The sequence below is a fragment of the Haemaphysalis longicornis genome, unplaced genomic scaffold (genome assembly GCF_048455015.1).
Source record: "Haemaphysalis longicornis isolate Haplotype H1 unplaced genomic scaffold, Haemaphysalis longicornis Haplotype H1 scaffold_1, whole genome shotgun sequence".
In the NCBI taxonomy this organism is placed as follows: domain Eukaryota; kingdom Metazoa; phylum Arthropoda; class Arachnida; order Ixodida; family Ixodidae; genus Haemaphysalis; species Haemaphysalis longicornis.
The window spans coordinates 395896707-395924203 of NW_027526203.1; the positions used below are offsets into that span (position 1 = coordinate 395896707).

Here is a 27497-nt window from a genome sequence, read left to right on the forward strand (position 1 = left end):
ACTTTAGTACGAACCGTAATAAAAAATACGGAAGGTATAGAAGTCCGCCCAGAAGCAAAGTGCGAACACTGACACTTCAGCTAATGATGATGATCATGATGATGATGCTTAGCGGCTTTCCCTTTGTAAGGAGGTGTCTTTGCACAGCGACCTTTGTCGTAACGCCACTGTACAATCGCCTGGCCAAAAAAAAAAAACAACTTTATGAAATTTTTGTGCGTTTGACTTCTTTGTTCTCATGTCTTCCGAGGTTGTTCTTTGCTCTTTTCCCACCAACATTCTAAACTTCTTTTACTAACCTCTACTGCTGTCAAATTCACTTTTCCGTTAACCTTAAAGCAAAGGGCTTCCGGAAGCCGGATGTCTTCCTCACTGAGGACTGGACGGATACCTTTTCACTCCGTTACATTATGTCGCATGGTTCCTGGCTCCCTGCCACAACCTGCGCACAGTTCTTCCTGTACCGGCTCGCGAATAAGCGTTTTTGTCCGCAAGCAACCCACCCGGGCTTCAAAAAGCGATGCACTCCCTTTGGTTTTATCAAAGAACTTTTCCCTCGTAATCTCCCGCTTCCCGATTCTGTAAATATCTAAGGGCTTCTTTGCGTCCGATCCTCTTTTTCCATGTCGTTGTCTCTGATTCTTTCACATCATTTTTATTACCTTCGTCGTTTTCCCTGCACTTCCACGTTTCATATCCTCTTAAGTGCAACATATTGCACATTCAGATTTCAGCGCTCCGTAAACAAAATTGGCTGAAAGCGAAACCAAAACAGTCTCTCAAAGCTAGAGCAGAGACTGCTGGTGCAATCTGTCTGTGTTTCATGCAACTGTAGGCAACGTTCTGTAGGTTCGATATTGCGTTCACACTAACAAACAAAAATGGCGTTTTTCAGTCCAGAGGTTTTCTATCGACGCGGCCAAAGTAAATCATTTTCATGTGTATAAAAATGCTGTGACACTTTTGATTTTCGTTTTACGAGCTCATGAAAGACTAAGGTATATATCATTCACCATCGCTGTTTCTGTCTTGACTTTTCGGCTTTCTTTTTCATTTCACTCGTAAATTCGATGTGCAACAGGCTGCACGTCAGGACAAGGTTGGTCCTTTCTGACTACGTTTGGCAGAACCCAATTTTTTAATCTGCTATTTCTATATTGAACTTAGGGGTCTATAGGGGCGAAGCCCCTTAGCGGCTGGAACTGTTGGCGTCTCCTGTCGTCGTTGTTGCAATCGTCGTCCCATGTAGTCCCAGTACTAAAACACCGGGAAACTCGTTTACGCCTCGCGCTAGAACGCAACGCGTACATAAAAACACAGGGACACTCGTTTACGCCTCGCGCTGGAGCGCTTAGTAACGCGTACTAAAAAAAAAACACTGGCTTCGTATTTCAAAGACAAGAGACTTTTACAGCAAAAATGTATACCTCTACCTCCCAACGGTTTCATCTTCATTGGCGAAAACTCCAAGCCGCCTAGGATACACTTATACACTGCATGCTTCGCCCCTTCCCAGGTTTCACGTTAGTGGAGATGGGCCGAGATTTTATTTATTTCAAAAAAAATAATAAACGATCTCTTGAGATGCCACCGATGCCCCTGCCCTCGAAATTCTTCAGAGGATTGTGGCAAATATGGACAAGCAGCACCGATAACATGTTGTTGTTTCTTTTGTGCGAGGTTTCCTTTCTCTTGAAACATTTCAAAATCTCAGACAAAGCCTTGAGGGCTTGCCCAGATAAAGTTCTTCAGGCCTGTCCAGCTGAACATCCCAGGAATGAACTCCTTAACTGGGCCCTTACCGGTGAAGGAATAATTTGCTTGTCAATTAACGCGGATGTTTGGCGAGCACGGCAGAGTGAGGCAAGCGTTTCTGATGATCTCAAGAGGACGGACTTTCCATAGCCGATCGGCTTCTTTATCTTCATCGGAAACAGCAAAGCGCGCGAGCGCACGCACGCACGCACGCACGCACGCACGCACATGTGCACACACTGTCTATGACATGTTTCATGGTTTTTTGACAACTTAGCCCCATTGCACATAACCATAGAAAATAAAGAATGCCACCAGAATTATCTCTGTACTCTAACAAGGTTCGCACAGGTCCTTAAAACCTTGAAAACCCTTCAATTTAGAAGTGTAAATTTCAAGGCCTGGAAAGTCCTGGAATTTTTAAAAGGTCCTTGAAAACCCTTGATTTTTCTGGAGATAACCAATGGCCCTATTTTTTCAGAAGAATTTAAAGTGTTTGTCGTGAATTTTAGGTGTTAAAAATGTAAATAAACATTGTAACAATCAAGTTTCAGTGTATTGAGTGAAATTACGAGTTGTGGATTCTCATTATTACGAGGCAACATTGGGAGCAGCACTCCTCAATAGAATTCATGTCACGATACAATCCCGTGAAGCCGGCTTCTGTTCTCTATCTTGCATGTTCCATCTATAGTCTGTGGACGGCCTTTCATTGAATGTTTGCTGTGCCTCATACGCTCCATCTGCGTTTGCTTTCACGTGCAAATGGTGGACGTGTACATAGTTCATCCTGCCTTGCAGCAACACTTGCTGAGTTAATTTCAGCTGATACTCCTGCTGACAAAGCAGGAGATGCAGGCCACATTAACTAAGTTTTGAAATCAAACAGCAAAACACCAAGAAAAAAGAAAAACCTCTAAATATAAACTATGAAAAAAAAAAAATAAAGCTGGGGGAGCACTCATGAACCCATAGCGCCTATCTAAATGTGCATTAATGTTCTTAGGTATTCGGCAATATCAAAATTTTGCATTTTGTTGAAAAAGTTATAAATAATCCCAGATAAAACATAAGATGGGGACCTTGAAAATGTGTTTTCTGGTCCTTGAAAGTCCTTGAAAACCCTTGAATTTTTTCTTTTGAAGCCCGTACGAACCCTGTCTAATAAATTCAGTGATTCAAAAAATTAACCGGTTTCAAGTCTCAAGTCTCAGGAGGATTTTGTCTTGAGCCTTCTGGTTCTTTTCCTCTCAGTGTGTCCCCGCTTTTTATGTAAAGATACTGCAGCACTCTGGCCGCCCATCTCTGCTCATCAAAATTTCTAAGTCGTTCTTCAAAACATATTGCCAATCGACCTACCGTCCTTTGATTTACTTCTACCCTGATTGAACCTGATTTGACACGCGCACTACTGCGTTTGAAAAAGGGAGTTCTGGTACCATTACATATTCTTCCAGATTCTTCTCCCTACTTCATATTTGTTATATCCCTATAGAACGTGTTCTGTGCTTCATAATAGAGGCGTTTCTTTTGCCTTTCATTCTTAAATGCTCCTCAAGAGTTTCTAGATACGCCTGACCTTCGTTTATCCATATGCCCAAATATTTGTATTTCGTTACCGACGGTAGTGTTGCTTGTGGAACGAATTTCGGTTTGTTACGGGCGTCGTCATTAAAAACAAGATCCCGACTTTGCTGTGCCAGTTCAGTGGCTTCTTCCCCGCATATATCTGTGAGCTGTTGCAGTACTGTTCGCTATCTGCTAGTAGAACTATGTCATCGGCATATATCAGTCCCGGGATATGTTGTTACACTTCCTGCCCTGCGGCTATTACACAGATTGAAACCTATTTTACTGTTTTCAAGCTTTCTTTCTTTCTAGTCTTGCCGTACAGCATGGACAGCAGCGGCGACAAATGACAACCCTGCTTTAAACCTACCGCTTCGGTGCACTAAATTTAGGACCTCCCAGGTAATTTGCACTTCGCTCTCATTGTAAATACCCTGCAACAGCTGTATAAATTCCGGCGTAAATCCAGCGGCATTGCAGCGTCATCTATGAAATTGGGTGATAAACAAGATAGCAAAACGGCCGCCTGTGAGAACAGTGAGGTTATATAGCAGCCCTGGTCAGCAGGCTACCATTAGTTTTATGGCCCTGCTCTGTGTGCGTCATTGTGGACGTCGCGAAAACACACCATTTAGCGCCGGAGAATTGAAATTTCGGCTCAGAATGTTTCGTTTCTCAGTTATTAAACCATCGTTTGCGGTTGGACAAGCGCTGAGGGCACTATAAAACACTAAATCTTTCGAATAAACAAACTTGTAATTTGTCTGCATGGCCCCTTCATAAAACCAATGATCCCGTTAACTTTGCGGTCATACCCTGATCTAAATGTAGGGTTAACCGTTATTTAAAAGTGTTCCAACAAGACCTTTACAGTGCTGTGGTCTACGTATACCGCTCAACTACGTTTGTTTTGCTGCGAAGCTATAGCAGCTGGTCCAGAAGCCCGTCTGGACACGGTGGACCCTTGCTTTAAAAGGACACTGAAGTGATTTCTTAACACCGTGAGATTACTTGCGCAAATTGTAGTCTAGAGTCCCTAGGACACGTCTCGACCCCTCTCGGTGCCTTTACGCGACTTTATTTAGCAGAAACATCAATTCGAAAGTGGTGCCCTCTTCTCTGCATCCTCCTTGCTGATTTCTTATGACGTTTTGTGTGATGTTCGAGCGAGATGGAGCGAGACTTTCCGTTGGATTGCCGCAGACCCCTTCGGGAACAGAAGGTCCTCCATGCCGGCGCTGGGAAGGCCTTGACGGAGCGCTCGATGGAGCTCTGCTCTTGGCGCCGCTTGGTGCGGATGGATATGGAGGTAAGCTATTCTGGGAGTGGAGGCATAGGTCCAGCAGACATATGTTGATGACCTAAATCACAGGTTAAGTAATTGGAGTCCGTCAGCTGTTCTGGGAGTGGTGGCATATATGATACGTCCAACAGACATGTTGATGGCCCAAATCACAGGTCAAGTAATTAGAGCCCGTCATTTTTAGGCTCCTTATGCATCCCTTCATAATCACAGGAGACAGCTGAGGGGGAAATTAACGTTTATTATATATAAAAAAAAAGGAGCGACGGATGATCTTCGGTGCTCTAACGTTGATCATCCAGGGTGGGTGGCTTCCCTATAGTCCGGTATACCATGGCCTTCAGCTGCTTGTCTGGCCCAAATCATCAGACCGCGCTGGTTCTCCAGGACCTCGGTGCACAGCAGGACCTCCCACTGCTCCGTCAACAGTGCACCTGCACTTCCACTCCATGTGGTAGAGTGTTGGCGTCCCACAGAATTTGTAGATGTAACTGTAGAGACAGGAGTAGATCATGCGCAGTTGCGTGGCGCGTGACGGAAAGAGTTCGTTTGAAGTCTTATAGTTGAATTTCTTCATCTTTGCAAGTTCCAGATGAGGAGGTGGGTATTTTCTTAAGGCTAACTTCGTAGTGTTCCAAGATGTCCCCACTGCGTCGTAGGATAGTTGGGAACAGTGGTGTGGGAGCAGCTTGAGCTCCCACATCGTGGGAATGACCTTGCGCGGCATCAGCCGCCTTGTTACCCTCTATATATAGATACTCGTGCCCCGGTGTCCACACGATATAGATGTCCGGTTGATTTTGTTCTCTTGGTCTTGCATCTTCAGGAGTATTTCGCGAGCCGCTACGGAAATAAGGCCCTTCTGGCAATTTCTGCAGGCCGCAATTGCGAGTCAATGTTATTATGATAATTCGATTTCGAGTTTTCGCAATTGTTGAAACTACCATATGTTCTGCTATCGTTGCAATAGGCTTTTTTGAGTACCCTTATCCGGGCCTCTCTCTGTCCCTTATAGTATACGAGATGCACGTTGCGCGGTACGTTGTCCACCATAATGACCGATGTACAGTGAAGAAGACAGCTGAAAAAATTTTTTTTAGAAAAACTTCTGCCTTTATGAAATTTATTGTGACTACTTTAAAGGCGAGTAAAAAAATAAAAAAATCATTAATGAAGCAGAACGCCTTTGCAGCCGCAGACTTACTGTGCTTCATGTTCAGATGGGTTTCATTCACCTGTGGTTTTATTCGTAGCTAGCAGGGAGCAAGCTCTTCGCCAAGCAACAAGTAAGGTTGCCTGTGAAGCAAAGGATTGCCAACTCGCAACATGATCGGGCAAGCAGGGTAAGTCTTCTTTCCAGGCAGGTCCAAAGCCACCTTCATTGGTTATGAAGAAGCTTTCTAACACTTACACCGTACCAACTGGAAATAAGAATCCCACCCTCCCAACAACCACATGCAACAACAGCAACTAAATAAACAAGCTGCTATACACAGCATCCTTTATTCACATTACTAAATTCTGCACACTGTTGGCTTCGAACAAGCGGGATGCTTTGCACGTCATCTCAACTGTGTGATGTGGGCTGTTACATGTGCACCGACATGAACAAGAGGCTTCACTCATCCGTGGATGCACACACATGAGCGATAAATAGTATTTTGGAGTATGCCTATGCGTGCAAGCAGTTCATTTCCATAGCATATCTTTGTTACGGGATAAAGAATACGTCTTCGTTAGACACAAAATTTAGAAAAAAAGAAATTACATGAAGGCACTGCAAGAGTGGTTGTCATTAAACTGAATGAGGATAATTTGTACTGACTAAGACTTCTAGAAAAAAAAGACCTATAGCTACCTATAAGTTGCCTTGCAAGTGTAGCTGTGAAGCAGTTTGTTTTGATTTAAAAAAACAAACTGCTTAAAGAAACAAAAAAAGCAGTGACTGTCTGCTACAACTTGGTTGGTAGCATTGCGGCTGGCTTCGTTGGGATGAAGAACAGGCACTTGTCAGGGAGGCACTTTATGGTGCAACTAGCAGCAATAAGCGACATCAAACTGCTCTCTCTCTCCCTCTCTCTCACCCGTGCAAATGAGCAAGCGTAAATTGAGGCAGAAGGTAACATCATGAAAACTGTGACAGTTGATTCATGTATGTTTGTGACACCATTCCAAATCATGCATCATATACGAGGTATGGGTCTTACTGCACGTGTTCAGAAAGACAGTTATATCCTTTCTCATTTATAACGTGAATAAAAACGTCAACAACAAAATAACAATAACAACACCAAACCAAGAGTATGACACAAAGTAGAAGTTCAGAGATGCTATAAACTGAACCTTAGCTGTTCTGGAACCTCAATAAAAGCAGCTTGTAACAAGCATCCACACAGGTGCTCATCCATGCAAACGCAAGAAAGCCACAAATTGACAAGAAACATGGCACAGCGCACTCCTTGTCGTAAAATATAACTTAGAGATTTGCAGTTACAAGGCACACCGCACAAATTGTCAATACAAGCTAGTTATAATATGAAAGCTGTTTATTACCGCATGGGGCTGAAGTTGGCCTGATGAGTGTTACAGATCTGTTGGTTTGAAGATTTTACGGTATGGTGTAGTAAGCAAACCATGGACCCTTAATACAGCATGTGGTGAAAGGCACCAGGTTAACGCCAGGTTAACACACGGGCACAAATGCAGCGAGCTCATGACAGCGCCGCTAAGGCAAGAATTCGCATGGGAACGAGGTACACAGGATTCCATATGGGGGAGGGGGTAGAAAAAAGGAGAGGGAAAACACGATGATGTGGGAAAAAGTAATACAAAACAAAAGAAAGAACAGAAAAAAGTTCAAAATTTACAAACCAAAAGTTCGTGGTTGCAGGCACCAAATCTACACCAATTCTGATAGCATTTTTTTCCATTCATTTTTGTTTTTCCTTCAGGGAACTGCAAAATGGCTGACCGTTGTGGTGACAGCAGACATTGAAGCCTTAATTGGTACATTATTGGGACACAACAAATATCGGTAGACATTGTTTGGTGATAAGCACAGGTGCTCTACATTTTATTTGGCATTGGCAGCAGCCGCAGAAAGTGGGAATTCTTTGAAAAAAGTTCAAAACTGCAGGTTTCATGCCCCACGGATACATATGTCGAGGCCACTCAGACCACTCATTAGTGATGAGGGTGTTCAGTGGCGATGAGGCCACTGAGCACCTGCCTGCGCACTTTTCATTCCCACTCCTAACGTGCCAGCAGAGAATTCGCAATTCCACTTCAATCAAATGGGAATTTTATGCATTATAGCTACACCTGGACTATAAGGCACGCCGTGGTGGAGGGCTACAGATAAATTTAAGTTACCTAGGCACCTTTCACACGTGCCGAAGTATCGTACACACAGTGGCTTTCATTTTTCACCTCCATCGTGAAAACAGGTACCGCGGCTGCAGTCAAACCCGCATTCTTGTGCTCAGCAACACAACGCTACAGCCACTGAGCCACCATGTCACGACAGGTCTTATGGCTACGTGGCAACCTTCCAAAGGCAACCTTATGAAAGCATAAGCGCTATCATAAGGCCCTCTGGGTCATGTAAATACCACCATGAAATGTGCTGATTCCCTACAAATCTCTTTCCTCTTTGCATTGCATTATTGGCTTGTAAGGGCAAGCATTTTATGCAATATAACACTGTTCGTCCATGCACTCTCCACCAATGCAACAATCGCACATAGGAATAATTCAAACATATATATATATATATATAAGTCGAAATATAGGTCGAGGTTTTTTATAAAAAAATTTGCCGAAAAGTCACCCCTCAACCTACATACCGATCATTGGCATAATGTTGTCGTCACCTGGCAACCAGGCAGCCCATCGGGCCAATCCAAACCGCGAAGGCACCATTGCCACCGAAATCAATCGGAGTCACCACCATTTTTTTTGTTGTTGCTTCTCACTGTCAGTGAGCGTGTGCGGGATTTTTTCTTCTTGCTCAGGATAAGTTAAGGCACTTAGCGCCAGTTCACAATGTGTCCGAATTGCGCCAGTTCGGTGTCACCGGAGAGAGTACACGTTACTGGCGTAAGCTGAAGAGGCAGAACTCGTAATGCAATGCTCAGAAGACATCGTTTTGTGGGTGATGCACTGCGCACCTGGTACTTAGGGACAAGGTGGCCACTTTTGACAGCGAGCATTCTGAATGGCAGACTACAACACCAAGGTGTTTGCTGGCCACCTGCGAATTTCCAACGGTCTGCACATGGCTGTCCCATGCTTGGCACTCGCTTACGGATGACATGGTCTTGCCGGACCGCACCAAGGACGCCTTGCTGTGTGGGAGACAGCCAGACAAAGGCAATCGTCCGAAAAGATTTCAGACAGCTCCAATGAGTAACCTTACACAAAACAGTGGTTATAGCCTCAATAAAACACTAATATAGACGCAATTTTTTTTTTTTTTCCAATTTCTCGGCCGCAAGGTAAGGGGGTCGACCTATATTCCGGCTTATACAGTATGTGTGTGTGTGAGAGAGAGAGAGAATATGCAATGCCTAAAATGAACTAATTTTCCGATACACTTCTTTACTGATTCATAAATGTATGTCAAAGATTTAGAGGTACAAGTCAGCCTTGTAAATAAGCTGTTTCATTGATATACATATATAGTTTGTCTTTGGGACTGACGTGACGATCTCAAGACCTGCTTTGGATGGGGATGTTCAACAGTCAGTCTGGGCGTGGCTTGGCACGCAAGCAATAATGGTTTAAAGAACTCATCATATGGCCCCACAACAACACATTTCCAACCAGCTGGTCTACATCGTGCCTGTGGTTGTGGCTGTTTATCCTGTGGTGCCTTCATTTGGACCTTGAGCGGTAAAACCGTTCTTCGGTGTCCTTCTAAGCCAAGATGGCAGCAGAGCACAACACAAATACTGAATGCTCTAGAATATGACTACTCTTCAACTGGGCGGTCCGACGCGAATCGGTCTTCGTGTGGCTTCGGATCCCCATTGGCCTGGTCGCTGTTGACCGGTTCCTTGTTGGCCTGTTCAGTGTTGCTGTTGCCCTGCTCCCTGTTGGCCTGTTCACTGTTGGCCCAGTCGCAGACCTTGTTAACGAGTTCATTAAACTTTTCAGGTCTCTCCATGTGCACATTATGGCCACAATCCTCGAACACCTGCGCAGATTTTGGAACAAGGCTATATTTATTTTATTTATTCACAATTCCTTACAGGCGAAGTTGTACCGAAAAGCAAGAGGACATAAATAGCTATGTGCATTAATACAGTGGATGCAAGCATATCAACACAGGGTAATACACACAAAAAGAAAACAAAGATTTCTACAATTTCATTTAAACCAAAATAAAAATGGCACTCAAACAGAAAAGTGAACAGCCTTTTGCGCAAGTAAAACACAAACACAATAAAAACAAACAATAAATACAAACTCGTATCAGACTTTATGAAGTTGGTGCGTAATTGCAAGTGGCAGAATGTACGTTTAAAGGTAGGTATGAGAAAGTTACCTATGAGACAAAGGTCTGTAGAATGTGGTTCCAGCTATCAAATAGTAATTGTTTGTTGCCAGGTGGCACAGCAGACGGTTTGTGGTAGCAAGTTTCATAAGTGTCCCTTCAAAAATTATGCTCTATTCCCTGCAGTTCTCAAGCGCACAGAAAGTGACCCCGAGTGATCTTAAATTTATCTAGTATAGCCCCTTGTCGGAGGATGTTCGCTAGCAAAAGTAACTGAAAAGACCCGCTATTAGCTCAATGAAGCATTGAGAGTTTTATGGCAACAAGCTTCTGCCAAATGCTACCAACAGCCTGCCTTCAAAGCACAGTGACATTTTTTTTCCAGGAAAATTCAGGGAAGGGGCCACTTTGAAGACACAATGTTCCGATGAGATAAACCTTATTTCAACACCTGAAAAGTATAGCAATGTCATGTGCATAAATAATTCCTTGTACAGATGAAACAAAAACTTACAGTGATCAATTATAAGCACAAGCTATGCTGTGGTACTTCGCAGAAAGTTCCGGCTGTTCAAGACCACAAAACACCAAGTTCACAATCTACTGGGCACCACGGTGCCATTTATCAGGCCATTCTTGAAACCACTGTGTTTCATGCAGGGCTTATGGTTCTTAGACGCCTCCTTAAATGAATGACACGTATTGAGAAAAGGTTGTGCCAATAAGTAAATGGACACCCCAGCAGGTACATTTCACTGCATCCATGCCCTTTCTAACATGAAGCTTGCTTCTGCACGGCCCCTGAGTAATGCGGTGAAGCCAAAGCACCTTCCAGACAGATTTTGGTTGGTCATTCCAGTAATCAAGACAAACTTTGTTCCCTTCACCAATCTATAAATTTAACACCATTAGCAAATGTGAGACCTGCATGCATGCCGAGGAACTGTCACTCTCTAAAAGAACGACAGACAATTATTTGAACTGATAATGCAAAAATACGGCACAGCTGGGCTGACGCTGCAGCGACTTGCGAAACTACAACACTGCAATGATGTTACGATATTGCAGTAATGATGCAATGTCCTCGGCATGTTCAGTACTAGCCCACTTATTCTGTGCTTTCCACCGCCATACATCTGGGGCTGAATTGTGAGAAAATTCACGACTGCATCCTCAGCTAGCAAGGGCAGAAGACGCCACCATTCGAAAACTGCAGACAAATATGTACACCCATAGCAGCCTACTCCCCGTGATTTACACCACCCAATGATTTACACCACCCAACACCAGCCTACTTGCAATTTTCTGTCCTACACCCAGCACACCATACCACTAGATATGAGAATGCCAACAGACGCCAGACCTTGCCCCAATACCTCCTCCTCTTACAAGTAGTGGGTGAACCGCCTGATGAACCCCTACCTTGGAATCTAAAGTCGGAGCTCATTCACCAGTGTGAACTGGTGACAAGAGCATGAACTGCCAGCCAGCATAGGGCATCCTGGACTAGGGACACCTCTCATTGGGAGGGTGCCCTGACATCTTCACCTAAGCTCAACCAATAAAGGTTTATTCACCATCATTGCCTCAGTTTTGTACATTTCACGTCTGTTTCAAAGTGTCCACTTAGAGTGAGCCCTGATTGGCTGAAGGCAGACGATATTGTCGCGAAGACAAGAACGATGTAGTTGTCTTGAATGAGAAACACGTTTATTGGAGCGAACTTGTGCTCCCCTAACAACTCAAAAGAATACAGAGGCGGCGAAGCAGCGGTCAACAAAGTGACTTGCACAGGCGAGTGTCGTCGAATCGAATGCTCCGGCGTCCGCACTGCAGGCTTTTTATCTTTCGGCGCACGTGGTTCTCGAAACGTCGATTCACATCGAGAACATAGTAGATCCAAGAAGATTATTCTGGGCTGTTCACGTTAGATCGGAATGCTCTCCCTATCACGACAGATAACACATGCGGCACAGAAAGAAAGAATGGAACACGCGCTTCCCTTGGCGCAGAGATAACACAGACCGGCGCAGCCGGGTGGTAAAAGCAAAACACAAATAAACAAACCCAATGTATGGTTCGCGGCATTACCCCCCCTCTAAGAGTGCATCGACCCGATGCTAACATAAGCGACAGTCCGAAAATAAAAATAAAATTCGTTATCGTCCGTAGAAAGGTTTTAAGCGAACCACGTGAACGACTTCGGGCCGCGTGCGTCGTCGTGATGTTCCGGAATCACCATCGGGGATCATTTGTAGGTAAGTTGGCCGACACGTCGTAGAATCTGGTAGGGTCCGAAATACCGTTGCAGGAGCTTCTCACTGAGTCCGCTTCGTCGGATGGGAGTCCAAACCCACACACGATCCCCTGGTTGGTACTCGGCGTCTCGGCGTCGGAGGTTGTAGCAGCCCGCATCCACCAGCTGCTGGTCCGTTATACGAACTCGAGCGAGCTGGCGGGCCTCCTCCGCACGTTGAAGATATCCGTGGACGTCGGCATTGAGGTCGTCGTCTTCTACGTGCGGAAGCATGGCGTCGAGCATCGTAGTTGGCCTTCTACCGTAGACAAGCTCGAACGGCGTCAGCTGCGTCGTCTCCTGGATAGCCGTGTTGTACGCAAACGTGACATACGGGAGCACTTCGTCCCAAGTCTTATGTTCAACGTCAACGTACATTGACAGCATATCTGCGATTGTCTTGTTCAGACGTTCTGTAAGTCCGTTCGTTTGGGGGTGGTACGCCGTCGTTCTTCGGTGATCCGTGTTGCTGTAGCGTAATACTCCTTCCATCAGCTCCGCAGTAAATGCCATTCCGCGGTCGGTGATTAGGACTTCCGGGCCTCCATGTCGCAGCACAACTTGGCTTATAAAGAACTTTGCCACTTCTTGTGCAGTCCCCCTCGGAAGAGCGGCGGTCTCTGCGTAGCGCGTCATGTAGTCTGTCGCTACGACAATCCACTTGTTCTGTGATCGTGACGTAGGGAACGGGCCTAAAAGGTCCATTCCAATCTGTTGAAATGGTCTCGATGGGACGGCGATCGGTTGCAGAAGTCCGGCGGGTCTTGTCGGCGGCTTTTTTCGTCGCTGGCAGTCACGGCAGCTCCGGACGTAGTGGGTGACGTCAGAGGTAAGGCCGGGCCAGTAGTACCTCGCCTTGATTTTTCCAATAGTGCGCGCTGTGCCGAGATGTCCGGAAGACGGGTCGTCGTGGCACGCTTCCAAAATTTCGTCACGAAGGTCCGCGGGGATGACGAGAAGGTAATTCGCTCTTGTTCCGGGGCTGAAATTCTTCTTCACGAGGACGGAGTTTCTCAGGCTGAATGCTGGTAAGCTGCGTTTGAAGGTCCTAGGAACGGCAACGTTGCATCCCTCGAGGTACTCGATTATGACGCGTAAGTCGGGGTCGGCACGCTGCTGGGCGGCTAGGTCGCTCTCCGTCACGATCCCGAAGAACGCGCTGTCTTCGTCAGCGTCTTGTGGTGGTGGGTCGACGGGGGCGCGGGACAGGCAGTCGGCGTCGGAGTGTTTCCTGCCGGATTTATAAACGACTGTAACGTCGAACTCCTGCAGGCGCAAGCTCCACCGCCCAAGACGGCCAGAGGGGTCCTTCAAATTGGCGAGCCAACACAGCGCATGGTGGTCTGTTACAACCTTGAATGGCCTTCCATACACGTATGGGCGAAATTTTGAAATCGCCCATATAATAGCCAGGCACTCTTTCTCAGAGGCAGAATAGTTTTTCTCCTCCTTCGACAGACCACGGCTGGCATAGGCGATTACCCTTTCGCAGCCGCTTTGCTTTTGGACAAGGACGGCACCCAAGCCTATATCACTGGCGTCTGTGTGGATTTCCGTTTCGGCATTTTCGTCGAAATGAGCGAGCACGGGCGGTCTTTGCAGGCGTTTTTGCAGCTCGCAGAATGCTTTTTCTTGGTCGTTTTCCCAGCTGAAAGGGGTGCTATCTTTCGTCAAGCGCGTGAGTGGCTCTGCAATGCGTGCGAAGTTTGTGACGAAGCGCCGGTAGTATGCGCACAGCCCGAGAAATCTTCGCACGCCCTTCTTGTCTTTCGGCCTTGGGAAGTTCGCAATGGCTGAAGTTTTTGCCGGGTCAGGTAGGACTCCCGCGGCGTTGACGACGTGGCCCAAGAACTTGAGTTCCCCGTATGTGAAACGGCACTTTTCAGGCTTCAGCGTCAACCCCGACGTACGAATGGCCTCGAGTACAGACTCCAACCTTGCAAGGTTTTCGTCGAAAGTCCGGGCGAATACCACTACGTCGTCGAGGTATACGAGGCAGGTGTGCCACTTAAGGCCAGCTAGCACAGTGTCCATGACTCTTTGAAACGTCGCTGGTGCTGTGCACAGCCCAAACGGCATCACCTTGAACTCGTATAGGCCGTCTGGGGTTATAAATGCAGTCTTCTCTCGGTCTCTCTCGTCCACTTCAATTTGCCAGTAGCCGGTCTTCAGGTCCATCGATGAGAAGTACTTCGCGTGGCAGAGGTGGTTGAGGGCGTCGTCGATTCGGGGGAGGGGGTACACGTCCTTTTTCGTGATTTTGTTCAGTCGCCGGTAGTCAACACAAAACCTTAATGCGCCGTCTTTTTTCTTTACGAGTACGACGGGCGCAGCCCAGGGGCTTTTCGAGGGCTGTATAATGTCGTCGCTGAGCATGTCGTCGACTTGAGTCCGGATGGCTTCCCGTTCGTGCGAAGAGACGCGGTACGGTTACTGTCGGATGGGTCGGGCTCCATCTTTGGTTATTATTCGGTGCTTCGCTAGAGGGGTCTGACGTAGTTTTGCGCTCGACGAAAAACATTCGCTATAGCGACGCAGCAAAGCCAATAACTTGTTCCGTTGTTCTTGCGGTAGCGCCGGATTCACGTCGAAAGGCTGCGGGAGCATGAAGGTTTCTACGGGTGTGCGTTCAAAGTCGGCGACCGCGATCACGTCACTTGCTTCTTGCGCTTCTTCGAGGAATGCAATTGCCGCACCCTTGTTTAAATGCTGGTACTCCTCGGTGAAATTCGTAACCAAAATGTGGGATTGGTGTTCCTTGAAGCGCGCAATGCCTCTTGCGACCGACACACCACGGTTGAGAAGCACCCTTTGATCGGTGTCTACGATAGCGTCGACGTCAGGAGCAGCATCTTCACAGTAGACTGCGACCATCAAGCTTGCGCGGGGTGGCAGGGTGACATGATCATCGGCAATCCTTACAGCAGCACGTCGTTCGGGGTTCGGTTCCGGCGTCATGGAGTGATTGGGAGAAAAAGTTATTGACTTGGTCTGCAGATCGATTATTGCACCGTTGTCCATCAAAAAGTCCATTCCAAGAATTACGTCGCGGGAGCAGTTAGGCAGAATGACGAACGCCGCAGGGTACGTTGTGCCGTCTATGGTGACGCGCGATGTGCACGTTCCACTTGGCGTCACGAGGTGGCCTCCTGCTGTGCATATGTGCGGACCGTCCCATCTGGTCATAACTTTCTTCAGTTTAGACGCAAATGGTCCGCTCATTACCGAATAGTCAGCTCCCGTGTCTACGAGGGTGACTACGTCAAAGCCGTCGATGGACACCTTGACGTCAGATGCAGTCTTCCTCGAGTTCCGGGTTCGTCGGGGCGTCGTATCTCTGCTTGTACGTGTTGACGGTCGGGCACTGTGCATCGTCGTTGTCGTCGTCTTCTCAACCGACGTCTCGGTCAGGTCGGGTACGCGTCGCGCCGTGTAGCTGTCGTCGTGTTCAGGAGTCTCGTTAGGGCTAGGTCGGGTCGTCGGGTTGAGGGCATGTCGTGAATGATGGTCTTCAGCGAGTCGCTGCGTCGTTGGAGGGTTTTCATTTTTCCGCCGTTGTGCAACTTTACCTCCCGAAGTTGCTGCTTTTAGTTTCCCCCGCGTGGGCTGGGGGACCTTCCACGTGAGAAGTCAGCAGTGCTGCGGCGGTTCGGTGACTGATACGGGTAGGGCGACGGTGAACGGTTGAAGCGGTCTGGTCCTCGGTTGGTGTTGGAGAGGTATTCTTCGATCTCAGCAGGGCGCTGGCCGTATCGGGGGCGTGGGGCGTCGACGGAGAACCCTCGCAAACCGAGCCTCTTGTAGGGACAGTGACGGTAGATGTGGTCGGCCTCTCCGCAGTGGTAGCACAGCGGGCGATTATCGGGCGTTCGCCACACGTCGGTCTTCCTTGGCGTCTGGTATTGGTCTACAAGGCGTCGGGCGGGCGGCACTGGACGGCGGTATGGCTCGGCCTCTTGACGACGGGTTGGAGCAGGGCGGGGTTGACGAACAGCCGAGGAGTAGGTCATGGCTTGTGGTTCGCAGGGTGCTTCCGATGGCGTAGAAGTTCCCAGTGCGTTTTGGACTTCTTCTCGGATTACGTCGGTCAGGGAAGCCACTTGAGGTTGCGGCGTCGTTGGAAAAAGCTTCCGAAGCTCCTCCCTGACCACTGCTCGGATGGTCTCTCGCAATGTATCGGAGCTTCCATTTGCGGCACCGATGGTCTCCGAGAACAGCGCGTTGACAGGGCGGTTGTACTGCCTCGTTCGAATTTCTAGCGTCTTCTCCATCGCGGCCGCCTCAGACGCGAATTCCGCCACTGTCTTCGGAGGGTTACGGACTAGACAAGCAAAAAGCTCTTGCTTCACTCCTCGCATTAGAAACCCGAGCTTCTTTTCCTCGGTCATTTCAGGGTCTGCACGACGAAAAAGTCGCTTCATGTCCTCAACGAAAATCACGACTCCTTCGTTGGGGTGCCGCGTTCGAGTTTCAAGCAAAAGCGCAGCTCGCTCTTTTCTCACCACGGTAGTGAAAGTCTTAAGGAACTCCCTTTTGAATTGAGTCGTCGGTCAAAGAGCTCTCATGGTTCTCGAACCAAGTTCGAGCAGCATCTTCTAAGTAAAAGAAGACATGCCGGAAAGTTTCTTCATCGTCCCACCTGTTGAAGATGCGGACGCGCTCCAGCTTCTCCAACCATTCTTCGGGGTCTTCGGCGGGGGCTCCCCGGAACGATGGCGGTTCTCGGGGCTGCTGCAGGATGATTGGCGACGTTGTTTCTTGCACCATGGTGTTGGTTGCAGCGTTCCTTCTCTTGGGCCCTTCTGGCAGAAGACTGAACTCGGGTAGCAATCCTTGCAGTCGGGGGCTTTCTCTGGTTGGACTGGCTTGGCGGCTTCGAGATGTCGTAGAGGGCATAAAGACTTAGTGCCCAGCACCTCCACCAGATGTCGCGAAGACAAGAACGATGCAGTTGTCTTGAATGAGAAACACGTTTATTGGAGAGAACTTGTGCTCCCCTAACAACTCAAAAGAATACAGAGGCGGCGAAGCAGCGGTCAACAAAGTGACTTGCACAGGCGAGTGTCGTCGAATCGAATGCTCCGGCGTCCGCACTGCAGGCTTTTTATCTTTCGGCGCGCGTGGTTCTCGAAACGTCGATTCACATCGAGAACACAGTAGATCCAAGAAGATTATTCTGGGCTGTTCACGTTAGATCGGAATGCTCTCCCTATCACGACAGATAACACATGCGGCACAGAAAGAAAGAATGGAACACGCGCTTCCCTTGGCGCAGAGATAACACAGACCGGCGCAGCCGGGCGGTAAAAGCAAAACACAAATAAACAAACCCAATGTATGGTTCGCGGCAATATGATGTGATGCAAAATTGGAAATTCGGGTAGCTGGTTTCTGTGCATGTCAGAGGCTGAGAAACTGGAAGTACATCACAGTTGAAAAGGCTGTGATATGCATATTTTTTAAATGTACACAACTCAGAATTCCACCCCAGGTGACATGGTTGCAGGAACCTAATTGGCATTGACATGAGGTGTTCAATCACCAGGTTCCACGGTGGTAATCCTGGGCCACGTCACATATTTATTGTAAGTCTAAGGATGGCGCCCTGTGGTTTGGCAATGAATGTAAATGCCCAACAAACAAGTGAAATGTCCTCAGATTCACTTCTGGAAACTTTGTCTCCAGCACGGGTGCACATGCTCTGGCAATGGTTTCAAGTTGTCAAGGGACCACAAGCAGTCTCATATAGGACACGGATATCTCACGCAATTGTCCCGGAACTACATCAGACTGGAATTATCTGCTGCTCTAAAAAAAGTATGTCTTGATTGATGGCGAGCATCCCCTTCCTGTTCTAATAGTGTGGGGTCATGACTCCGATGCCTCCCCGATTCAGTTCATAGTGCGATCACTGCCGGGTCCTCACAACGTCACTCTCGCAAATGTTTGCCCATGAAGTGACATTCCGTTCCCCTATACAGGGGCGAGACAGCCCAAAGAGATTTGGGAGCAGTTTTCGGAGCAGCAAAATTTCGATTTTGGAGCAGAAGAATCTTGATTTGGAGCAGTTAGAGTCATTTAATACACCGTCGTGTGAGCTTAAAAAATCATAATTTCAGCAGTTTGAAGGGTCAAGTACACATTCCTATCAGTTTTGAATACACAGAACACTGAAACAGCCTTACGTGAAATACGTTTTTAAGAGTATCACAAAGTTCTAACTGCACTACCTTTTTTTTCTAACTACTGTTATTGTGTTGCGGCTGTACGCAACACTGACAACAAAACTGCCGTTAACATTATCAAATTTAAGGGCTCTGCAATTACGGCATGTTTTTTTACCGTTTCAGAGCTAAAATTACTATTTTTGTAATCCCAGGCTGCGTTGTACGAAATCATGGCAACAGTTGAGCAACCTCAAGCTAACAGTCGCATAGCCTAACCAGCCTAGCCGTTTCAGTCCGTGGGGTGCACGTTCACCCCATGGTCACTTGAGTAGCGTTACTATTTAGCCAACTAGATTTTGGCATTAAATTTCACTTCGCATACATCAAGTGTTATTAGTCGAGTGCTATGGCAGCCATGCAATCCTGCAGCTATTGGGCGCTGCCTGGACAGGTCGCGGCGCCGCAGCAAAGCCCGCAACTTTTGTGCCGACCGTTTCATCCCCGAGGCTCGCAATCGCGCTTCGAAGCACAGCAACACCTCGGCATTTTATAACACCACAACGAGCTAAAACGTTCACTTCACGAACCCGATTATAGACGCACGCACCGCGTTTCGCACTCAAGGACAAACCACGCCGAAGTCGGAGGCCCCACATTTTAATGAACTTTTTTTCGAGCCGCGCAACTTCTTGTAATCTCGCACCAATCTCAAACCATATCACTGCGTTAACGTCGCTGTTCAGAGCCACAACAGATAGAATGAATAGACTGGAACCCAGCTGATAGCGTAAAATAAACCAGGGAAAATATCGGCGATGCTCACTGAGCGCGTGAAGTAGGCAGTAGCAGCCGGATCAGGCGGCGTCCATGTTCGTAGCCACAGCGATGCCAAGCAGGAAGGCCGTTTCAGCGAACCCGCACGGAAAGTCAATCACGTATTAAAAGCTATCGTTTGCTTCATTGCAGGCTTCCTATTTGTGCCATTTCTGTGTTTGCGATTGACCGACAATAAAAGCGGCCGCGACCGGGATGCGGGAGGCTTTCGTCCCCACCGGAACTGACATGAGCCTCAAAATCCGTGCCTTTCAGGCTCTTCTGGAGCAGTTTGGCGCAATTTTCGCAATTTTTATGTTTTTGGAGCAGCTTGGCGCAGGAAAATGGAATTGTATCAAAAAGGCGCAATATGCGCAGCTGTCTCACCCCTGCCTATAGATACAAGCCTTGCACTTACAGTGCAACTTAGAACGTTAATTAAACATACAGCGATGCTACACCAACTTTATTTATAAAAATAATGACAACAATAAAAACTGGCACCGACCAAGAATGTTTAAAATCCAGAAAAGACGTTTCGGCTCCCGTACGGGTGCCTTGTTGCCTTGTTCAGCCGTACGGGAACAAGGAGAACAAGATGAACAAGGCACCCGTACGGGAGCCAAAATGTCTTTTTTGGATTTTGAACATTCTTGGTCAGTGCCAGTTTTTATTGTTGTCATGCGTTTTCCTGACCAGATGGGCTTTTGTACAACCCTTGATTTTATAAAAATAATGCATAAAATTGACATAAGGGAACATATTACAATAACAAAAATTACGAGACCTGACAAAAAATTTGTGAGGATCACTGTGGCTCTGGCTTTAGCATAGAATCAGTAGGGGAAAAAACTCCTCTTGGCCACAAAGGCCAAACAGCAGGCTTCCTTTAGCAGTTGGTAAAGGGAATAGCGGTAGTGTGACCTCACCTTATGCATGGCTAACAGATGCGCAGTAAAAAACAGACACTGACTCCAGAGAAAACTTTCAGGAATGACTACAGAAGGGTGCTGCTAATTTCAGCATCAGTTATTCCTAACTGAAATTATTGATTAATCAATTGATTGAGTGACTGATTGAACTCATGAGGAGTGAAATCATTGTCGAAATAAAGACAGTCTAATACGCGGCACGAGTGCCCACACGGATTCTCCGATTAAATGCCCATATTGAATTAACACCTTTTAATTAACGACTTTTAATTAACTCCTTATTTTTTTCCCTTCTGCTTTGCGAGAACTAACAGCAGAATCTTGGTGGTGCAGTATCTTCAAACTTGACTACACCGCTCTGATACTGGGAACAGGGGCCACCTTCTCTTGATCAACATGCTCTCTGCCAAAAGAGAGCTTCACCTCTTGTTCGGCTGACTCACAGTTAAAGCCCATTTAGTTTCCTGGCCAATCGCTCATTGAAAATGATTATGAAGGTGGTTTCGTTCATTCTTTGACTGTTCAGCCTTGCTCTTTCTGCTTTTATAATCTGTCAGTTCCTTTTCAGAGGCTTGCACGTGCCTGCAGCAACAATCCACACACTACAGCTAGGACAGTCCATCTGTAGGAGGCTTTTGAGAACTCTGTTCACTGTTGCCATTAACGTGATACATCCCCCCCCCCCCCCCCCCCCCCCCCCCCCCCTTAAAACAGTACAGCAATGCCCTCCACACACTTCTTTATAGACAGGAAAATGCGATGATGCCTCAAAACATGATGCCTCTCACACTCCTTCTCACACTCTCACTCCTTCTCACACTCTCACAAAAGGCAATTGTGGACAAATTTCAGGGTGTGCTTCTAGATCAACGAATATGATGGGGTGTCAAGGCACATGGCACGCGTTCACGTTGTGGAGGACGTAAGACAGCAGCTGTGGCATGGCTGGTATATGTTTAGGCCAACAAACACTAAGTGGCAGCACAAAATTTAGATACCATAGCAGCAGTGGGCCTTCAAGGATCAAAAGAAGCAATACACTAGCTGGGACACGCAAAGCAACTGATTCCTATGCCTCATGCAAGAACACAATCTCCAGATAGCCACCAATCCCAGACTGCTTACGTCGTGTTCTGGAACATTTATCTAGCTCTTCTGGAGGAGCATCAAATTCAGCCTGAAATGCCCTGAAGCCTTTTTCAGCTACAAGGTGGTACTTATAGGGTCTCAATAAAGGCTTCGTTCTGTCATTCATACAAGTGTCTTGTGATTGTCTGGCGCTCGAAAGTGCAAACATTCATGTCATGTTCGTGCATCGGAAACTTCTGCTTTTCCTCTCTCCCGTCATATGCGATAGCGTGAATTCAGTTTTATTTTTTTTTCTATGCTTTTAGTGTTTATTCTGAAGCAGCCGCGTAATGGCTGGAAGCAAGCTTGTGTTGGACTGAGTCAAGGCCTACGTGCATACTATACCTGCAGATCGGTGTAGCCATTCTTCCTGTTCTTCAGAATGTGCTCAGCCGGACTGCGAGTAATGAAGGTGTTCTTGCCATAGACAAATGTCACAGGAACTTCAGGATCCAAGTCCAGAAAACGCAGCACCATGGGATTCTTCGTCCAGCCAAAGCTAACAGACAAGTTGCGGAATGCCTCTTCCCCTCTGCAGCACATGCGGAAGAAAAATTGTTACATAGAAGTGTGGCAGGCACAGGCACATTGACACTACGAGTATGCTTTAGGGCTCTGAAAACTTGAAAGATTGCTGCAGGGGAGTTGCTGCTGTGTAATAATGGCTTTTGCCTTGTTTTGGAGATTTTCTGCTAGTACTGCGTCTACCTCTGATCCTTTATTTGGGCTCACCACTTCATAGCGGCAGACCGGCGATACTTCTTAGTCAGTCAGTGCACCAAAGATCTCCATCAGCCTCGTCACCAATAATAAATAACTCTTTGAGCCCATGAGCTTTCTGCATCCTTGCGATGGCCTATTAATCGGTGCTATTTCATGTGGTCATCTGAAAGACCGGGCCCTACTGGTTGCATCACCACTTGCATCCGCTGATATTTGCTTTGTAGTTTGCTTGTGCAATAAAGTTGGGTTGCCTTGCCATTTAAGTGTGCCTGTTTGAAACAGCGTGAGGTGAGCGGTTTCCAATCGGCACAATGCCTTTGTACGGGAAAGCTGTTACTGCTGCCTCCCTTCCTCTACTCCCGGATTATGTATTGCCAACTAGGGGCACTAGCCTGTCGATACAAGGGCATTGTTTCTTGTTTTCAGAGCTGCTTTAAAGTACAAAGTAAACTGTGTTTCCAAAGAAAAAAGATTAAGCTTACATGTTCCCTTCAACAGGTATGGCAGGCCATGAAGGTTATATTTAAAACCTGTTAATATGGTCCACCGGACTATTGCTTTCTTGCACACAGTGGTAACAGGAGAACACAAATTGGCTGGACTGCATGGAGTGTTAATATCGTTTGGCTGGACTGCATGGAGCGTTAATATCGTTTCTGCTTGCATGAAATAAATGGATTGCTATCGGCTGTTACCGGTTTTGTTGGAGGCAGAGGTTGACACGACAGAGATGTCCTCATGCTGCAGATTGTTTTGCAAAAGCAAATATGAACAGAAAACAAAATTTGTTATAAGTTGTACCTGCACCTACAAGAACAAATGTATTCCGCAATTTCATGCACTGCAATTGTTAATAAAGCACAGGCAATGGACCTCTCCCGGGGTACGTCACGCAGCGGCCGTGACGTCACGGAAAGCGCACGTGCTGGGTGTGGCCGGGAGGGTGGTTGGCAAAACATTCGGACCGGCGCACGGGGCGTATGCAGTGAGGCTGCATTAGACGCGCGCAAAAGTGGAATTTTTGTTTACGTGTTGGCTTTTCTGATGCCGGTGGGCTGCTGTGCTCTCGGCTACGCAAATTTTGCGAGCAAAATCAGCGGCATCAGACTTTTCGGAGTCCCCAAAGAGGTAAATTCGGCATGTATTGTGGATGCGCGCAATGTGCCGAAGAGGCTGGCAGCCAAAGCAGCGACATGGTCTGCTCTTACTCGTAGCAACATTTCCCATTCTCGAACTTCTGCTGCCCGTGTGTACGAGGTTTCGGCGCACGTTAAAGATCCCCAGGTGGTCAAAATTAATCCGGAGCCCTCCACTATGGCGCGCCTCATCGCCTGCGTTGCGTCGGCCCGTTAAAGCCCTATAATCAGTCAATCAATGATATGAACTTCTGCTGTTCTCCAAAGCACAGTCATACCGTCTACTTTGGCAGTCCGCGCTGATTCGTGCCATGAAATGATGCTGTTTATCAACCATCTGCTATCATGCAGCACCAGCAGAAATTTGGTCAAGTGAAATAGTGCCGGGGGTAGGGGGCACACGGAAATTTTCTTGCTGCGAAATATTGTCATGTTTTGAGGAGGTAGAGCACTGTATTAAAAACACAATGAATGCCTAACCTGCTTAGGCGACACGAAATAAATGTTTCGGAGAGGGATCGCGATAGTCGCCTACCGCCAGATCGACAACGACAAGTTTGGTCTTATGGGGGGATCTGTTCAAGACGACCGAAATTCATTGCTTGTAAGTGCAATAAATTTTTACCTTGACCAATTATATTCTGCCTTGAGGATGCGGCAAAACAGAGATGCTTACCGTGCTCACATGTAGTATCGTGCCTTCGGCGCGAGATGGGCCACTCACGCGACTCAAAAAAACTCGAAAAATGTGTTTGCCCTAAGCGAACAGACTCAGTGCGGTCTCCCGACGCTTTTGTATTCAGTGGGCGTACCAGGACAATAACTTTAACTATCATGAAATAATGACTACCGAAAATTATTTCAGTGCACCGTCGCGTGCAAGCTATGCGCACTAACCATATGTGGCTACTATGTTAGTTAGTCACACAATGACGATGAACCGTTTCGCGATTTCACTTGGGAAAAAGGTAGCAAAACAATCAGTCAATCACGTAGAGAACGACATCATCACAATATTTTTATTGGAATAATTTTTGGCTGTTGCTCTTCATATTTTTGTTTCGTTGCTGCTTATTTTACTTTTTAATCCTTTCATGCTTTACCTTTCCTTTTTCCCCTCGACATGAAATCGTGTGTACGCCACTGTCTCCGGGCAACGCAAAGAGACCAAGAACGGGGAGCGTATACGTACGCTGCCTGAGGCACCGCGCTAGCTTAAGCAGACCTCGAAATCAACAATGAATTAGCTTTCCTTGGAATGTGTCCGAACACAAAGAATCTTAAAAAAACATTCTTGGAATGCGTCACAACAGCACCAACCTTCAGAATGACTCGTTTAGGCTGTCGCGCACAGATTATCCGAAAGCGTCGCCCTTCAGTTGACCGTACGGTAAACGAAACTGTTGCGGAGGTTGTAGATGCGGAAAGCTACATGGAGGTGCGACGGGCATAGCTAGGATAGCTAGACCCCCACCTGCAATGTGGGCGGCCAGTGACGGCCCGAACCAATGGCACATCGTTCCTTTCGGGTGCCGCGCGGCCAGGCCAGGTCGTCGGAGCAGGCGCGTTCTGCCAACCGCCACCGCACTTCGCCGCCGCGAGCAGGCGCCACCCGTCGCGCACGTGCACTTCGTAACGTCACGTTGTTTACATACAGGGAGAGGTCCATTGACCCACAATACAGTGCAGGTACAAAAACTATGCTTAAGCCCAGTTCTTCACCAGCCGCATGGATGGAAATAGAATAAATATCTCTGTTGATAAAAGCAATTGGTAGGAGTCTCCAGTACAAGACCCCTTGAGCTCTCCCTGCTTCAATAGCCCTCAACCGCAGGCCCTGATCATTGAGGTTGGATGATCAGTGCCTCCCAAAGCTCTCTCTAAAAGTTTGCAAGAATGGAAAGGGCTATGCAAGTGTAGTGGGGTGTGGTCGCAGGCCCCTGGCTAATGAAAGAGGGTCCTTGGAAGTAAGTGGTACAGCGGGGAATACAGGGTGGGGTGCAATATATAGCATTTAGCGATATTGGGGAAGGTGTTTGTTTAAAAGGCATAGGGCTGTCATTTGTACTTTTTGGATAGTTGTTTATGCGCTGGCGGGTAGTTGACCTGTCCTAAACTATAGTGCAGCACGATCTCGTGGTACATGATCAATGGGATTGGCCTTTGCCTTTTGCTTCCTGGAGCCAGGCGACACAGCTCTCATGCCAAGAGGTGGGTGGTTTCTTTGCCCAGGAGGGCAGAGTGGGTGGGTGCCAGGGTTGCCAGGTCTGGCGATTTGTCGCCAAATTGGCGACTTTTCGAGACTCGTGGCAACGGAAATTTCTTTATGGCTCCTTTGAGCAATGGGGATTTTATATATTCCCGAGCCCTTCTGGGGAAACCCCACACAAAAGGGGCCTTTATGACCTTCCAGTGCATTTCAGCCATCAAGACAAACTGAACAAACAGCACTAAGGCTTGACTTTGAGCTAGTTGGGCACTCATTGCTAGAAAAAAACTGTGCAGAAAACTGGGATGCAGTAGAGAGACAACCACAAGCTCCGGCGAACTAAGGAAAATTTTATTGGAAGTGATTTCTCCGCTGTATATGCCTTTGCTTGGCCTACCATCGTTGTAATTTCGTCTCTATCTCTGTCCGTTGAGCTCAGACTTTGCCAATCCACACTGAAAGAATTGCACACCTTCTTTGGGCTCAATGGTGTGCTCAAATAAAAGTTTTTTTTTTTCAATGCGAAATCGTTACTTGGCTAGGTTGGCGACAGCACGCACCCGGGTAGCATCCACCGAACGCGCACCCACCCGGATATCGTCCGCAAAAAGCGTCCACAGCTGCTAACTATTTGCTGGCACGTTCCATAGCGTTCCATGCATTTCATTGCGTGCGTACAACAGAATGGATAAAACACAAACAAATATTTAGCACTTTATGTTCCATAGGTAGGATATAAAAAAAATAAACACGAAGAAGTACTTGGAATGCACTGTTTTTGTAGCTCATTACCAAAAAAGGAGGAAGAAACACTCGGCACAAGTATAACAAAAAAAAAAAAAACAAATAAAACCAGCGTGCATCAGAAATTTCGTCCGCAATGTTGGTTGGTTGCAGCTTCTGTGGAAGTAGTACTGCAGCAGCAAGCCTAGCAAAAGAATTGATTTCGCGAAAGAATATGTTGAAAGATCCTGTGAACCTTTTTTGCATTGTACCTTCAGTGAACATATCGCTCATGATGGTATTCGTTGCATACAACTGAGCAAGATCAGCAGGTGTACGGTAAAGTCAATTAGCTTTCACCGCGCTTCTATCACTTCGGTACGGGGGCAGTGGCTCAAAAAGATATCCCGAAGATAACGGTGGTTTTCACAGCAGGCACTGAACGGGGCCCGCTGTCGTGCCAACTTTGTCATTCGTTGGGCTTGTAAGCCACCCCAAGGGAGCTCCTACAAGTGTGGCTCTATGGTGAAAACGCCACAGCCATTGAAAAAGTTTGCATCAATTATTGCTCCATTTCTCCCGCAAAAATGATGGTGCTTCCACGCATAGAATGGCCCTGTTGAGGTGTTTATACAAATTTGAGCCTTCCCTGTGAATGTTTGTACGTACATAGATGAGCTTCACACCAAAACAATGCTCATCGACATAAAGTGAAAGCTGACAAAGTTTCCGCATGTAAATGAACAAAAATGCTCGAAAATAAGGAATGCTAGTCAAGCAGGCAGATATGTTAGCAGTGCGGTTAACGTGAGTACATTTGTGTTTGCATAACTAGGAAACGGGTCTAGACTTAACCATGAACTCGCTTTGCTGGCCGGTATTATATATGTAGTGATCGGTACAATTGGCATTGATTGGTACAACCGCTACATATTATGCGAGCAGTCGCAGGCCCACTGCGAGCAACGTAAAGCTGGTGAGTTTGGGGATTAAACTTAGCCCCACCTGACAGAGCGTGTCGTCCTTGTGTGGCAATTTTTTGGCATGCTGGCTCCCATTGTTGCCAGCTGCAATGGGCAGATTGTTATCTATAAAGCCAGTCGTGGTTTCAAGATGTGCGTTTCGTTAAGCTTTGGATAACATTTGTACTAATCACAGTGTGTGGCAAGATTGCTTCCAGATTTTGTGCGCATGGAATAAGCATGTTCTCTAGGGCGTTCGTTGACACACCTGACCGTCTGGCCTA

At 47.1% G+C, this 27497-nt stretch overlaps 1 protein-coding gene and 1 long non-coding RNA gene across 5 annotated transcripts in view; one reads left to right on the forward strand and one right to left on the reverse strand.

The window, feature by feature from the left end:
- The first annotated feature begins 1003 nt into the window (after positions 1-1003).
- On the forward strand, positions 1004-18237 carry LOC144155330 (uncharacterized). Of its 2 annotated transcripts, XR_013319553.1 has the most exons (5): positions 1004-1099; positions 3621-3726; positions 4528-4633; positions 5881-5970; positions 18106-18237. It is a non-coding gene; the product is annotated as an uncharacterized LOC144155330 (long non-coding RNA). The 2 variants fall into 2 exon arrangements; XR_013319554.1 differs by lacking the exon at positions 18106-18237 and having other exon boundaries at positions 5881-6321.
- LOC144155329 ((Lyso)-N-acylphosphatidylethanolamine lipase-like) overlaps positions 6098-27497 on the reverse strand; it is a 115754-nt gene continuing 94354 nt past the window's right edge. For all 3 annotated transcript variants that reach the window (XM_077686685.1, XM_077686684.1, XM_077686686.1), the window contains 2 exons: positions 21806-21992; positions 6098-9824 (listed from right to left, as the gene is read on the reverse strand). In XM_077686685.1, the coding sequence (XP_077542811.1) occupies positions 9600-9824; positions 21806-21992 (412 nt within the window). In that variant the 3' untranslated portion in view covers positions 6098-9599. The remainder of the gene's footprint in view (positions 9825-21805; positions 21993-27497) is intronic.